The 13,142-nt window shown below is 44.7% G+C and overlaps 1 protein-coding gene across 1 annotated transcript in view; it reads right to left on the bottom strand.

The window, feature by feature from the left end:
* Positions 1-13,142, bottom strand: part of DTNB (dystrobrevin beta) — a gene marked incomplete at both ends in the record, with an annotated part of 203,282 nt that overhangs the window by 99,112 nt on the left and 91,028 nt on the right. The window contains one exon of the mRNA XM_080711332.1: positions 12,355-12,479. Within this exon, the coding sequence (XP_080567458.1) occupies positions 12,355-12,479 (125 nt within the window). The remainder of the gene's footprint in view (positions 1-12,354; positions 12,480-13,142) is intronic.

Consider the following 13,142-nt stretch of genomic DNA (forward strand, 5'->3'; position numbering starts at 1 on the left):
CAAACCAATTAGAATCACTCCAGACTTCCCAAACCAAGTCATGAGAGCCAGAAGGGCTTGGAGGAACATATTCCAAACTCTGAAAGAAAACAACTTCCAGCCAAAAATTTCCTACCCAGCAAAACTTTCTATCAAATTAGATGGAGAAATAAGAAGCTTCCATGACAAACAGAAACTGAAGGAATTTATGTCTTCAAAACCAGCGCTAGAGAAAATACTCAAAGAGATTAACTACAAAGAAGAAATAGGTAACACACACCAGAACCAGAGAAACAAGAGTTTCCATCCAACAGACAACTAAGATTGATTATCTTCGTAGATTCATTATTTGTGTTAGTCTTTTACCTATTTCTAAATTGTATTGTTTGCTTTTATTGTTGCTAATTTTTAGGAGTTCTAGTTAGAATATTAATATACCTTCAGATATAGCATTTGGAAATATTTTATCCCATTCTATCAGTAACTTTTAACTCTGTTTACATTGTCTTTGGATATACAATTTTTTTTTAGGGAGTTTGTTTACCCTTCTGTTGCCTGTGCCATTGAAATCATATCCAAGAAATCACTGCCAATTTCAGTGTTGTGAGGTTTTATGACCCAGATTTTCTTCTAAAAGTTTATAGTCTTAAGGTTTATATTTAGGTCTTTTATCTATTTTGAGTTAATGTTTGTATATGGTGTTAGGTAAGGGTCCAATTTTATTCTTTTTCATGTAATTATTATTTTTCAATAATATTTAGTGAAAAGATTATCATTTCCTCCATCAAATGTTTGTGGAAAACTTGTCAAAAATAACTTGACAAGATATGGAAGAACTTATCTCTAGGCTTTTATTTAACTCCAATGCTTTATATATCTGCCTTTAGAACAGTACTACACTGTTTCAATTATTGTAGCTTTATAAGGTTTGAAATCAGAAAATGTACATTTTATAGCTTTGTTCTTTTTCGAGATCGTTTTGGGTATCTAGAGTCCATATTCCATATTAGGATAGATTTTTTTCCTGAAAAATAAATAAATAAATGTATGATAGTTTCACCTTAAAAGAAAAAAATATCCACTGGTAAGAAAGAAAGCAAAAAGAAATATTGAAATGTTATCTCTAAGTGATCAGAAGCTTGGTATCAGACAAATGAATCTGTTATGTGAGATTATCATTGTTAATTTTGGATAAATTGCTATAATACTAGATGTCAACCACTAAGCCAAGCATGGGAAGGAGGGTTGGGGAGGGAACAGGGTGGGGATCGGGTAGGGGCTGACTGGGCGATGTGTGCATGTATGTCTACAAAAGTTTTTTTTTTTATCCCATTATGATGTATGAATACAGTGCACCAATAAAAAAAATTAAAAAAAAATCAGGCTGGGGGTATAGCTTGGAAGCAAAATGCCTCTGAGTTCAATCCTCAATTCTATATTTAAAAAAGGCCACTTACAAACATAGCCAAAATCTAAACAAAATATTAGCAAATTCCAATACTGTATTGAAAGGATGGCCAACTTAGTTGTTTTATCCCAGGAATGTAAGAGTGGTTTTAAAAAACAAGGCTGGGAGAGCCGGGCGTGGTGGCGCACGCTTGTCATCCCCGCGCTTGGGAGGCGGAGACAGGAGGATTGCGCAGGTTCGAAGCCAGCCTCAGCTACTTAGTGAGGCTCTCAGCAACTTAGTGAGACCCTGTTTCCAAATAAAATATAAAATGGGTCTGGGAGTATAGTCTGGAGGTAGAAAGCCTCTGGGTTCCACCCCCAGTACCACAAAAAAAAAAAAAAAACCCAAAAACCCAACAAGGCTGGGAGAGTGTGACCTGGTGGTAGGGCACCTACACAGCATGTGTGAGGCCCTGGGTTTGGTCTCCAGCACTGCAAATAACGATGGCGATGAGGAGGATGATAAACTCAATTAACTACATTCACAGCATAAAAGAAAATCGTACCGTCATCTCAATAGAGAAAATGTCTTTGATAAATTCAGCTTCTACTCACGACAAGGAGAGAGCACTCTCTGGAAACCAGATAAAAAAGGTTGGTCTGTAACCTGATGCAACCCGTGTTGAATGGCACTGGATGGATACTGAAAGCATCCTCCTGCGAGTGATCACTGATAACACAAGGAGGCCCACTCCACTTCTATTCAGTGTTGCAGGAGAGGTTCTAGCCAGTAAGACCCTCACACCCAAAACACTATTTTAATTTTTAACGTATAAAAATGGAAAGGGATAAACAAAGCTGTCACTATTTCTAGATGACACAAATATTTACAAAAATATTTGTCTAAAATATAAAAATAATTTGCATTTCTATATACCAGTAACTATTACAAATATAATTTTTAAAAGATTTCATTTCGTGGTGAATACATTTGTCAAAGCTCAGAGAATTGTACACTTACAGCAGGTACCTTTTACTGCATGTAAAATACATTTCAGTCCAGCCAGGTGTGGTGGCGCACGCTTGTAATCCCAGCTTTTGGGAGGCTGAGACAGGAGGATTTGGGTTTGTGGCCAGCCTCAGCTACTTCGTGAGGCCCTTTGCGACTCAGACCCTGTTTCAAAATAAAGAATTTTTAAAAAAGGGGTGGGGGTATAGCTCAGAGGAATAATACCACTGGGTTTCAATCCAGCAAAACACACACACACACACACACACACACACACACACACACACACATATAGTAACAGCAACTACAAATGTAAAGTACACATGAATTAATCTAACACATAAGATCTTTCTAGAGACAAAACTATAAAGCTTTACTTAAAGGCATAAAAGGACATTTAAATAAATAGACAACACATTCATGGAATACAATATTAAAATACTGTAAAGATGTCGATTCTCTCCAATTCAATCTTTAGATTCAATAACTCTCCAATCAAAAAATTCAACCAAATTTTATGAGAAATTCACTAAGATGATTCTAAAGTTTAAATGGAAGAACACAGCACAAAGAACTGACAAGACAATTCTGAAAACGATGCCTTGATCCTTTACAGTGATTAAAATAGTGTGCTACTGGCGTAGGGAGAGATATTGGACAGAATCGAGAGAACACAGAGCAGACTACAGAGCCCAGAATCCAGCCTGTGCTTAATTGGAAACTTCAGCTTTGACAGTGCTGGTGCTGTAGGTCGGCAGGGAGATGGAAACTGTCCAATAAGTGGTCCTGAAACAATTCAAATGCAGAGAGAAGGACAGAGACAAGGTAGGAGGGAGGGAGAACTAGATATCCTACCTCATGCCACATACAAAAACTCATTTCAGATGTATTAAATACAATGTAAAGAGGACATTTTCAAAACTTAAAGAAAAAAAAGAAAAAACTTATTGGGGTGAGCAAGGATTAAAAACAAATCCAAGTGCCCACCCGGCAGCGCATATACCAAAACTGGAAAAATACAGAGAAGATTAGCAGGGCCCCTGCGGGAGGATGACACGCAAATTTGTGAAGTGTTCCATATTTTTAATGTTGGGAGGCTTCAACACACCACTCATGCCACTAGATCGATCTTCAAGGCAAAAGAAGAGTAAAGACTCTTCAGAACTAAAGAAAACTATAAACCAAATGGACCTAATAGACATATACAGAATATTTTAACCAGGAACAGCAGAATACATATTCTTTACAGCAGCCCATGGAAACTTCTCCAAAATCCTAGGCCATAAAGCAATCACCATCATATTCAAAATATGTAATATATTTCCTGTATCTTTTCAGATCACAATGGGATGAAAGTAGAAATCAACAACAGAGCCGGTCATGGTGGTGCATGCTTGTAATCCCAGCATTCGGGAGGCTGAGACAGGAGGATCGTGGTCTAAGGACAGCCTCAGCTACTTAGTGAGGCCCTCTGCAACTCAGTGAGACCCTGTTTCAAAATAAAGAATAAAAAATAGGACTGGGAGTATAGCTTGGAGGTAGAATGCCCCTGGGTTCTATCCCCAGACCCGCAAAATAAATAAATAAATAAATAAAATAAAGAATAAAAAATAGGGCTGGGGTGTACCTCAGAGGTCGAATGCCCCAGACCAGCCCCCCCCCAAAAGAAAGAAGTCAACAACAGAAAGAACAAAAGAAACTATTTAAATACATGGAGACTGAATGATAGAAAAACATCAACAGTCTAATTCCAAGGCCAGCAGAAGACAGGAAATAATATCAGAGCAGAAATAAATGAAATAGAGGGAAAAAAAAACAGTACAAAGGATCAACAAAACAAAAAGCTGGTTCTTTAAAAAGATTAATAAGATTGATAAACCCCTGGCCAATCTCACCGAAAGGAAGAATCAACTCAAATCATTAAAATCAGAAATGAAAAAGGAGACATCACCAAAGACAGGAAATTCAAAGGATCATCATAAATTATTTTGAAAATTTATATGCCAATAGACTGGAAAAATGGAAGAAATCGATAGATTTCTAAGCACATATAACTTATCTAAATTGAACCATAGGACATAACAAGCCTAAACCAACCAATAGCAACCAAAGAAATAGAAACAGCGATAATAATTTTGCCATCAAAGAAAAGCCCAGGCCCAGATGGGTTCCCAGCTGAATTCTACAAAACTTTCAGAGAAGTACTAATTCCAATACTTCACAACTTGTTCTGGGAAATTGAAAGAGAAGGAATTCTTCCTTACTCCTCCTACGAGGCCAGTAGCACATTAATACCAAAACCAAATAAAGATACCTCAAGAAAAGAAAATTACAGGCCAGTATCTTTGATGAACATAGATGCAAAAATTCTAAACAAAATACTAGCTAGATGCATTCAAAACCATATTAAGAGAATTGTATACAACAACCAAGTTGGTTTCATCCCTGAAAAGCAAGGCTGGTTCAACATATGCAAGTCAATACATGTTATTCACCACATAAATAGAACTGAGAACAAAAACCGCATGATTATCCATTCACAATAACCTCAAAACCAAAAAATACCTAGGATAAACCTAACCAAAGATGTAAACGACCTCTACAATGAAAACTATAAAACATTAAAGAAAAAAAATTGAAGACTTTGGAAGATAGAAAGACCTCCTGAGCTCATAAATAGGCAGAATAAATATCATCAAAATGGCCATTCTGGTGGGGCACGCCAGCTGGGGCCCGGGTCACGGGACTCTGGGCCCCAGGCCGAACTGCGCATAGCACGCCAGGCCCCTGGAGAAACCGGGCCCAGTAAGACGCTGGGTTCTGGGTGGGGGTTGCGGGCAGTGCACAAAAGCCGGGCCCGGGTCGCGGGACCCTGGGCCCAGGGCCGAACTGCGTGTAGCACGCCAGACCCCTGGAGAAACCGGGCCCAGTAAGAAGCTGGGTTGTGGGTGGGGGTCGCACGCGGGGCACGCCAGATGGGGCCCGGGTCGCGGGACTCTGGGCCCCAGGCCGAACTGCGAGTAGCATGCCAGACCCCTGGAGAAACCGGGCCCAGAACAGAAAAAGATAAAGAAAAATATCGGAAAGGAGGTAAGAAAGCCGTTATGGATGCCAGGACACTGGAGATGCAGACAAAACTTATCTAAATGCACTGGAACTTATGGAAAAATTCGCCGTGAAAGAGGACTGCTATTTCTCTATATTGTTAAGAATCTCAGACATCACCTGTAAGGAGTGAGTTTAGCGGAGACCAAGGAGAAATGCGGTGTTGAAAGAGTTCTCCGCGATGGTGGTGGAGACTTGTATTCAGGAGAAGCAGAAACTGGATCTTACCAACTTTATTTTTTTGGAGAAATTACACCAAATGTCGAATACTACCATCACACATGCTTAGGAACACTGGACAACATTCAGAGTGGAAAAAGAGCCTGGGAAGGATTTGAAACGGTGCAGGCAGTGGCAATGCCAGTGGCCAATACTCGGGGGAGGCAGAGATCTGATACATTACACCTGGAACCTTTGAAATAATAACCACAGAGACAGTGATTGGAACCTGCTGAGGGGTTAGGCGGGCGCCGGGGCCAGTGGCCGACATCGGAGCTTGCTGTGAGGCAAGGCCACTACTGAGGCCTCCGTGGCCAGGATTGGAACCTGCAGAGGGGTTAGACCGATGCTGGGGCCAGCGAGGCCGGCCTTGGAGCCTGCCATGAGGCAAGGCTTGTGCTAGAGCCTACGAGGTCGGGTCCGGAACTTGCTGAGGGGTTAGGCCGGTGCTGGGGTCAGCGAGGCCGGCATCGGAGCCTGCTGTGAGGCAAGGCCAGTGCTGGGGCCCCCGAGGACGGGACCGGAGCCTGCTGAGGGGTTAGGCCGGTGCTGGGGCCAGCGAGGCTGGCATCAGAGCCTGCCATGAGGCAAGGCCGGTACTGGGGCCTCCGAGGTCAGGATAAGAGCCTGCCAGGGGTTAGGCCGGTGCTGGGGCCAGTGTGGCCGGCATCGGAGCCTGCCGTGAGGCAAGGCCAGTGCTGGGGCCTCCGAGGCCGGGATAAGAGCCTGCCGAGGGGTTAGGCCGGTGCTGGGGCCAGCGAGGCTGGCATCGGAGCCTGCCGTGAGGCAAGGCCGGTGCTGGGGCCTCCGAGGCCGGGATCGGAGCCTGCCTTGAGGCAAGGCCGGTACTGGGGCCTCCGAGGCCAGGATAAGAGCCTGCCGAAGGGTTAGGCTGGTGCCTGGGGCCAGCGAGGCTGGCATCGGAGCCTGCTGTGAGGCAAGGCCGGTGCTGGGGCCTCTGAGGCCGGGATTGGAGCCTGCCCTGAGGCAAGGCCGGTACTGGGGCATCCGAGGCTGGGATAAGAGCCTGCCGAGGGGTTAGGCTGGTGCTGGGGCCAGCGAGGCCGGCATCTGAGCCTGCCGTGAGGCAAGGCCGGTACTGGGGCCTTGAGGCCAGGATAAGAGCCTGCCAAGGGGTTAGGCCGGTGCTGGGGCCAGCGAGGCCGGCATCGGAGCCTGCCGTGAGGCATGACCAGTGCTGGGGTCTCCGAGGCCGGGATCGGAGCCTGCCGAGGGGTTAGGCCGGAGCTGGGGCCAGTGAGGCCAGCATCGGAGCCTGCCATGAAGCAAGGCCGGTACTGGGGCCTCCAAGGCCAGGATAAGAGCCTGTCGAGGGGTTAGGCCGGTGCTGGGGCCAGCGAGGCCGGCATCGGAGCCTGCCGTGAGGCATGACCAGTGCTGGGGCCTCCGAGGCCGGGACCAGAGCCTGCCGAGGGGTTAGGCCGGTGCTGGAGCCAGTGAGGCCGGCATCGGAGCCTGCCTTGAGGCAAGGCCGGTACTGGGGCCTCGAGGCCAGGATAAGAGCCTGCCGAGGGGTTAGGCCGGTGCTGGGGCCAGCGAGGCCGGCATCGGAGCCTGCCTTGAGGCATGACCAGTGCTGGGGCCTCCAAGGCCAGGACCGGAGCCTGCCGAGGGGTTAGGCCTGTGCTGGGGCCAGTGAGGCCGGCATCGGAGCCTGCCTTGAGGCAAGGCCGGTACTGGGGCCTTGAGGCCAGGATAAGAGCCTGCCGAGGGGTTAGGCTGGTGCTGGGGCCAGCGAGGCCAGCATCGGAGCCTGCCGTGAGGCATGACCCGTGCTGGGGCCTCCGAGGCTGGGATCGGAGCCTGCTGAGGGGTTAGGCCGGTGCTGGGGCCAGTGAGGCCGGCATCGGAGCCTGCCTTGAGGCAAGGCCAGTACTGAGGCCTTGAGGCCAGGATAAGAGCCTGCCGAGGGGTTAGGCCGGTGCTGGGGCCAGCGAGGCCGGCATCGGAGCCTGCCGTGAGACATGGCCAGTGCTGGGGCCTCCTAACCCGGGAACGGAACCTGCCGAGGGGTTAGGCCGGTGCTGGGGCCAACGAGGCCGGCATTGGAGCCTGCCATGAGGCTAGGCCGGTGCTGGGGCCTCCGAGGCCAGAATTGGAATCCTGCCAAGGGGTTAGACTGGTGCAGGGGCCAATGGCCAGCATCGGAGCCTGGCGTGAGGCAAGTTCACTCCTGCGGCCTCCAAGGCCGGGACCAAAGCCAGCTTAGGGGTTAGACCGGTGCAGGGGCCAGCGAGACCAGAACTGGGGCCTCCCATGAGGCAAGGCCGCTGCTTGAGCCAGCGAGGTCTGGATCAGTCCACTGAGTAGCCAGGCCACTACTGGGGCCATCAAGAGTGGGATCAGTACTTGCAACGCAGCATGCACAGAGAAATATCGCAGAAAATATAAATCAGACGCTTCTCTTAATCAGCAATAACTAGGAGGAAAAGGGCAACAGGAAGAGGTTGAGATATAGAAAGGGCCCTATAGTGAAGCAACTAATGTGACCAATCAGAGGGTATGTAATGCTGGAGGACGGAGACTCTTTAAAACGCAGGAGGTACATAAACAAATGTATCAAAGTAAATCACCAAAGAAGTGTGGGATGGAGAGAGGGGGAGGGAATGGGATGGGGGCTGGAGGAGGGCTAATTGGATGATGTGTGCTTGTATATCCTCTCAAGTCTTGTACTCCAATGTGATTGATATATGACTACAATGCACCAATTTAAAAAATAAATTAATAAAAAAAAGAGATTTAAAAAAAATGGCCATTCTGCCAAAAGTGATCTACAGATTCAATGCAATTCCTATCAAAATATCAATGACATTCTTCTTGGACCTAGAAAAATTGGTCTTGAATTTCATATGGAGAAGAAAATACCCAGAATAGCCAAAGTAATTCTTAGCAATAAGAACTACACAGGAAGCATCACAATCCCTAACTTCAAATTATACTACAAAGCAATAGTACTTAAAACAGCATGGTATTGGCACAGTAACAGGCACACAGGCCAATGGAACAGAAGAAAAGATACAGAAACAAATCTACACATTTAGTCAATTGATCTTTGACAAAGGGGCCAAATTCATATGCTGAAGAAAAGACAGCCTTTTCAACAAATGGATGCTGGGAGAACTGGCTATCCTTTTGTAGAAAGATGAAAATAAATCCTTACCTCTCACCTTGCACAGGAATTAACTCAAGATGGATCAAAGACCTGGAAATCAGACCAGTGACTGTGAAGCCCTTAGAGGAGAGCATAGGTTCAACACTCCAACATATGGGCACAGGTAGAAACTTCCTCAACAAGACCTACAAAGCTCAGGAAATTAAAATAAGAATTAACAAGTGGATGGAAACTAAAAAGTTTCTGCTCATCAAAGGAAACCATCAAGAATCTAAAGAGAAAGTCTACAGACTGGGAGAAGAACTTTACCAGCCACCACTCGGATAGGGGGCTAATATCCAGAATATACAAGGAGCTCAAAAGACTCTACACTAGCAAAAACAAACAACTCAATTAGGAAATGGGGAACTGAATTGAACAGACAATTCACAAAAGAAGAGATAGAAATGGCCAATAGATACATGAAAAAATGTTCAACATTATTAGCCACCAGGGAGATGCAAATCAAAACTACACTGAGATTCTGTCTAACCCCAATCAGAGTGGCAAACATAAAGAAATAAAATAACAACAAATGCTGGCGAGGATGTGGGGAAAAGAGAAACTCTTTTACACTGTTGGTGGGAGTGCAAACTAGTTCAGCCCTATGGAGATCAGTGTGGAGATTCCTTAGAAAACTGGGAATAGATCCACCATACGATCCAGCTCTACCACTCCTGGGTATTTTCCCAAAGGGGTTGAAATCAGAGAACTACAGCAACATATGCAAACCTATGTTCATAGCAGCACAATTCGTAATAGCCAAAATATGGAACCAACCCAGGTCTCCATCAACAGATGAATCGATTGCAAAATTATGGGAAATACACACAATGGAATTCTACTCAGCAATAAAGAAGAACAAAATCATGTCATTCGCAAGAAGGTGGAAAGACCTGGAGAACATTATGTTAAGTGAGATCAGCCAAGCACAGAAAGAGAAGGGACATATGTTTTCTCTAAAATGCTCAAGCTAGGGAGTATTAGGGATACCAAAAGGACTCCAGATAATGGAGAGGAAACCTCAGTAAATCTGAAAGAAGGGGTAATGGAGGAAGAAGGCTGAGGTTAGTTAATGAAGAAGCTACATTAGAGTATGTGTATACACATGAATGTAACACAGTTAACCTAGACATTTAGTACTGGGAGGGAGGGAACATGGGAAGGGGGGAAGGGCACCAAGTACCGTGTAAATATATGACCCACATTATGATGTGAGACTATAATGCACCAATAAAATAAAAAAAGAAACCCAACACAAAAAGTACTAATCCAAAAGGGAAAAGTTTAATAAAACAACAACACAAATGAATTATAAGCAATAGCTAAGTTACACTGTGGAACATAGTGGAGGGAGGGGCATTTTCTCCCCAGCAAGAAGAAACCAATGGGAAACCAAAGGAAAAATAACAATAACTACACAAGAAACTCAGTCCAATCATAAAATCAAGTGTGTGTGTGTGTGTGTGTGTGTGTGTGTGTGTGTAACCTAGGGCCCCACAATACTAACCCCACATCCTACCACTGAGCTCTCCCCTCCATCCCAAGTAGTGAGCCTTTGACCAGCCAACGGTGTATAAAAAAGAAGAGCCCAGGGCACTGTGGTGAGAAGGTAACCCCCCAGGGGTCATGACGTCGGAACGCCAAGGAGACAGAATCACAGCACACTATTTGAGGTGTACTGAGTGATCTTAACTGTAAATACTGTTACTTAAATTTTAACTTTTAGGTTGAACACTTAATAAATCTCAGAAGCTTTAGTTATGGTCACAGAATAGAAATATTACCAGCATCGACAACATAAAAGTCGTGGCATAGATGATAGAAATTAGGAGGCAAAAGGAGAAAGAGAATTTAATTCTTTACTCAATTTATGCAATGAAGTTAAAGGACATTAAAAAATTTATTTATTTATTTATTTATTTATTTATTTATCTATTTATTTTGCAGGTCTGGGGATAAAATCCAGAGGCATTTGACCTCTGAGCTACACCCCCTGCCAAATTTTTTATTCTTTATTTTGAAACAGGGTCTCACTGAGTTGCAGAGGGCCTCACTAAGTAGCTAAGGCTGTCCGCGAACCGTGATCCTCTGGTCTCAGCCTCCCAAATGCTGGGATTACAAGCATGCGCCACCACGCCCGGCTACAACATTTATTTTTAAGAATATTATTTAAGGTTATAAAGGTAGCCGAGCGTGGTGGCGCATGCTTGTAATCCCGGTACTTGGGAGGCTGAGACAGGAGGATCGCAGGTTCAACGTCAGCCTCAGCTACTTAGTGAGGCCCTCTGTAACTCAATGAGACCCTGCTTCAAAATAAAAAATAAAAAATAGGGCTGGGGGTATAGTTCGGAGACAGAATGCCCCTGGGTTCAATCTCCAGAACCACAAAAACAAAAAAACAACAACAAAAAAATGGAATTATAAAGGTAGCCAACTTAAAAAGGTGGGCCTTTTAATATGGAAAAGTGGGATGGGTTGGTATGCAGAGTTATACATGAAGTTGATTCCTTATGTCCTTGCTGGAATTCAATAATAGGTAAAACTAGTCAGTTGAGAAACGGCACTATAAATATATGACAGAGCCATCTGGAGGCAGTCAGCAGCAGACCTACAACCTAGAGAAAGGAAGGTAAGGTGCGGGAGCAGAGTGCATTTATTATAAGCTCTTTTGTATCACTAAATTTTTAATCCACATGCATGTATTATTTTAATAGATATAAAAGTTTGTTTTAAATTGTTGAAAAAGAAAGAGAAGGTCAACCGATACCCCCAACAACTCATCTTGTCAAACTATCTTCCATCAGTCAGGTCAAATATAATGAGTGTGCACTGCAGCAGAAAAACCTACGACAACACTAAAGAGCCAGTGGCCACCAACTTCACCCCGAAGGCGGACTCCCTGCCACCCTGTAATCCAGCCAAGAAATCAGCGGAGACGAACCCCAGCCTTCCCCGATGCTCCTGCTCTTCACCCCTGCCTTTCTCGACTCCTCTAACTTTACATTCCCCTCTAACTGCCTAATTTTGCAGGAATATCTGTGCGTAGGCATGAATATAGAATATCTGTGCTTCCTAATTTTCTCAATTCAAAAAAGAGCAAGTTAAGTCAATTTTCATTTCTATGTCATATAAACTAACTTAAGTCTCTGTGGGCATTATTGCTTTGGAAAAGAACACCTGCCAGTGATGTAAGGGAAAGACCCACAAACAATGAAAGGCAACCTAGTTCAACAGCACCGGATTGCTCTTCAAGGTACTCATGTTTCTGAAGATTGCTAGAGTACGAGGGCTTCAGGAATCAAGGGCTATCCATGGAGAAGTTTGTAGCGATTTAAAGAAAGGAGGCCTGAAGTCCAAGTTCCTCTATAGGAAAGTACATCCAGGAAGTTCAACAGTCATGCTAGGTGATACTTGGCTTTGACACAAAGGAATTTCACAAGACCCCGTTTCAGTGCGATCCCCCCGGGTGCATACTTACACTATATGTGCGAGGTCAAGTGGTTTCTCTGGTTGCTCAGGAAAAACGGGATGCGGGGGTTCCCTGGAGGGCACGCACCCCAGAGACTTACTAATTGCATGGCTCAGCTTCTTTGCAGGGGATTTCTGTGACAAAGCAGAAAATAAAGAAATGAGGAATTAGCTCTTCAAAAAAAAAAAAAAAAAAAGGTAAAGAGTTTTAAAATAACCTGGTGACAAGAGCATAGGAAATGTCTCTTAAAGAATAAACCAAGCTTCATTCTGGTCAGCATCCTTGGGTCTTGCTGAAAGACCCGTAGTGGTCCCAGGGCCAGCTGTGGTGCCTTTATTTCTGTGGTTCCCTCCTCATTTCTATACTACGAAGTCACATTATCAAGTTCATATTAACTTTCTTCTAGATCTGTCTACGTGCCCTTTGCATGAATTCTCTTTTGAAGCTTCTGGATCCATTTTTGGTAAGATGCTAAGGTTTATTCTCTATCACAGTCAGAACTTTTTTTTTTTTTTTTTTTTTTTGCGGGTCTGCGGATGGAACCCAGGGGCATCGACCTCCGAGCTACACCCCGTGCCCAATTTTTATTCTTTGTTTTTGAAACAGGGTCTCACTAAGTTGCGGACAGCCTCACTAAGTAGCTGAGGCTGTCCGCGAACCGCGATCCTCTGGTCTCTCTGGTCTCAGCCTCCCGAATGCTGGGATTACAAGCGTGCGCCACTACGCCTGGCAGAACTTTTTTTTTTTTTTTTTTTTTTGGTGGTACTGGGGATGGAACCCTTCTACCTCCGGGCTAC

Source organism: Muscardinus avellanarius, assembly GCF_963383645.1.
Source record: "Muscardinus avellanarius genome assembly, chromosome: 15".
NCBI lineage: Eukaryota > Metazoa > Chordata > Mammalia > Rodentia > Gliridae > Muscardinus > Muscardinus avellanarius.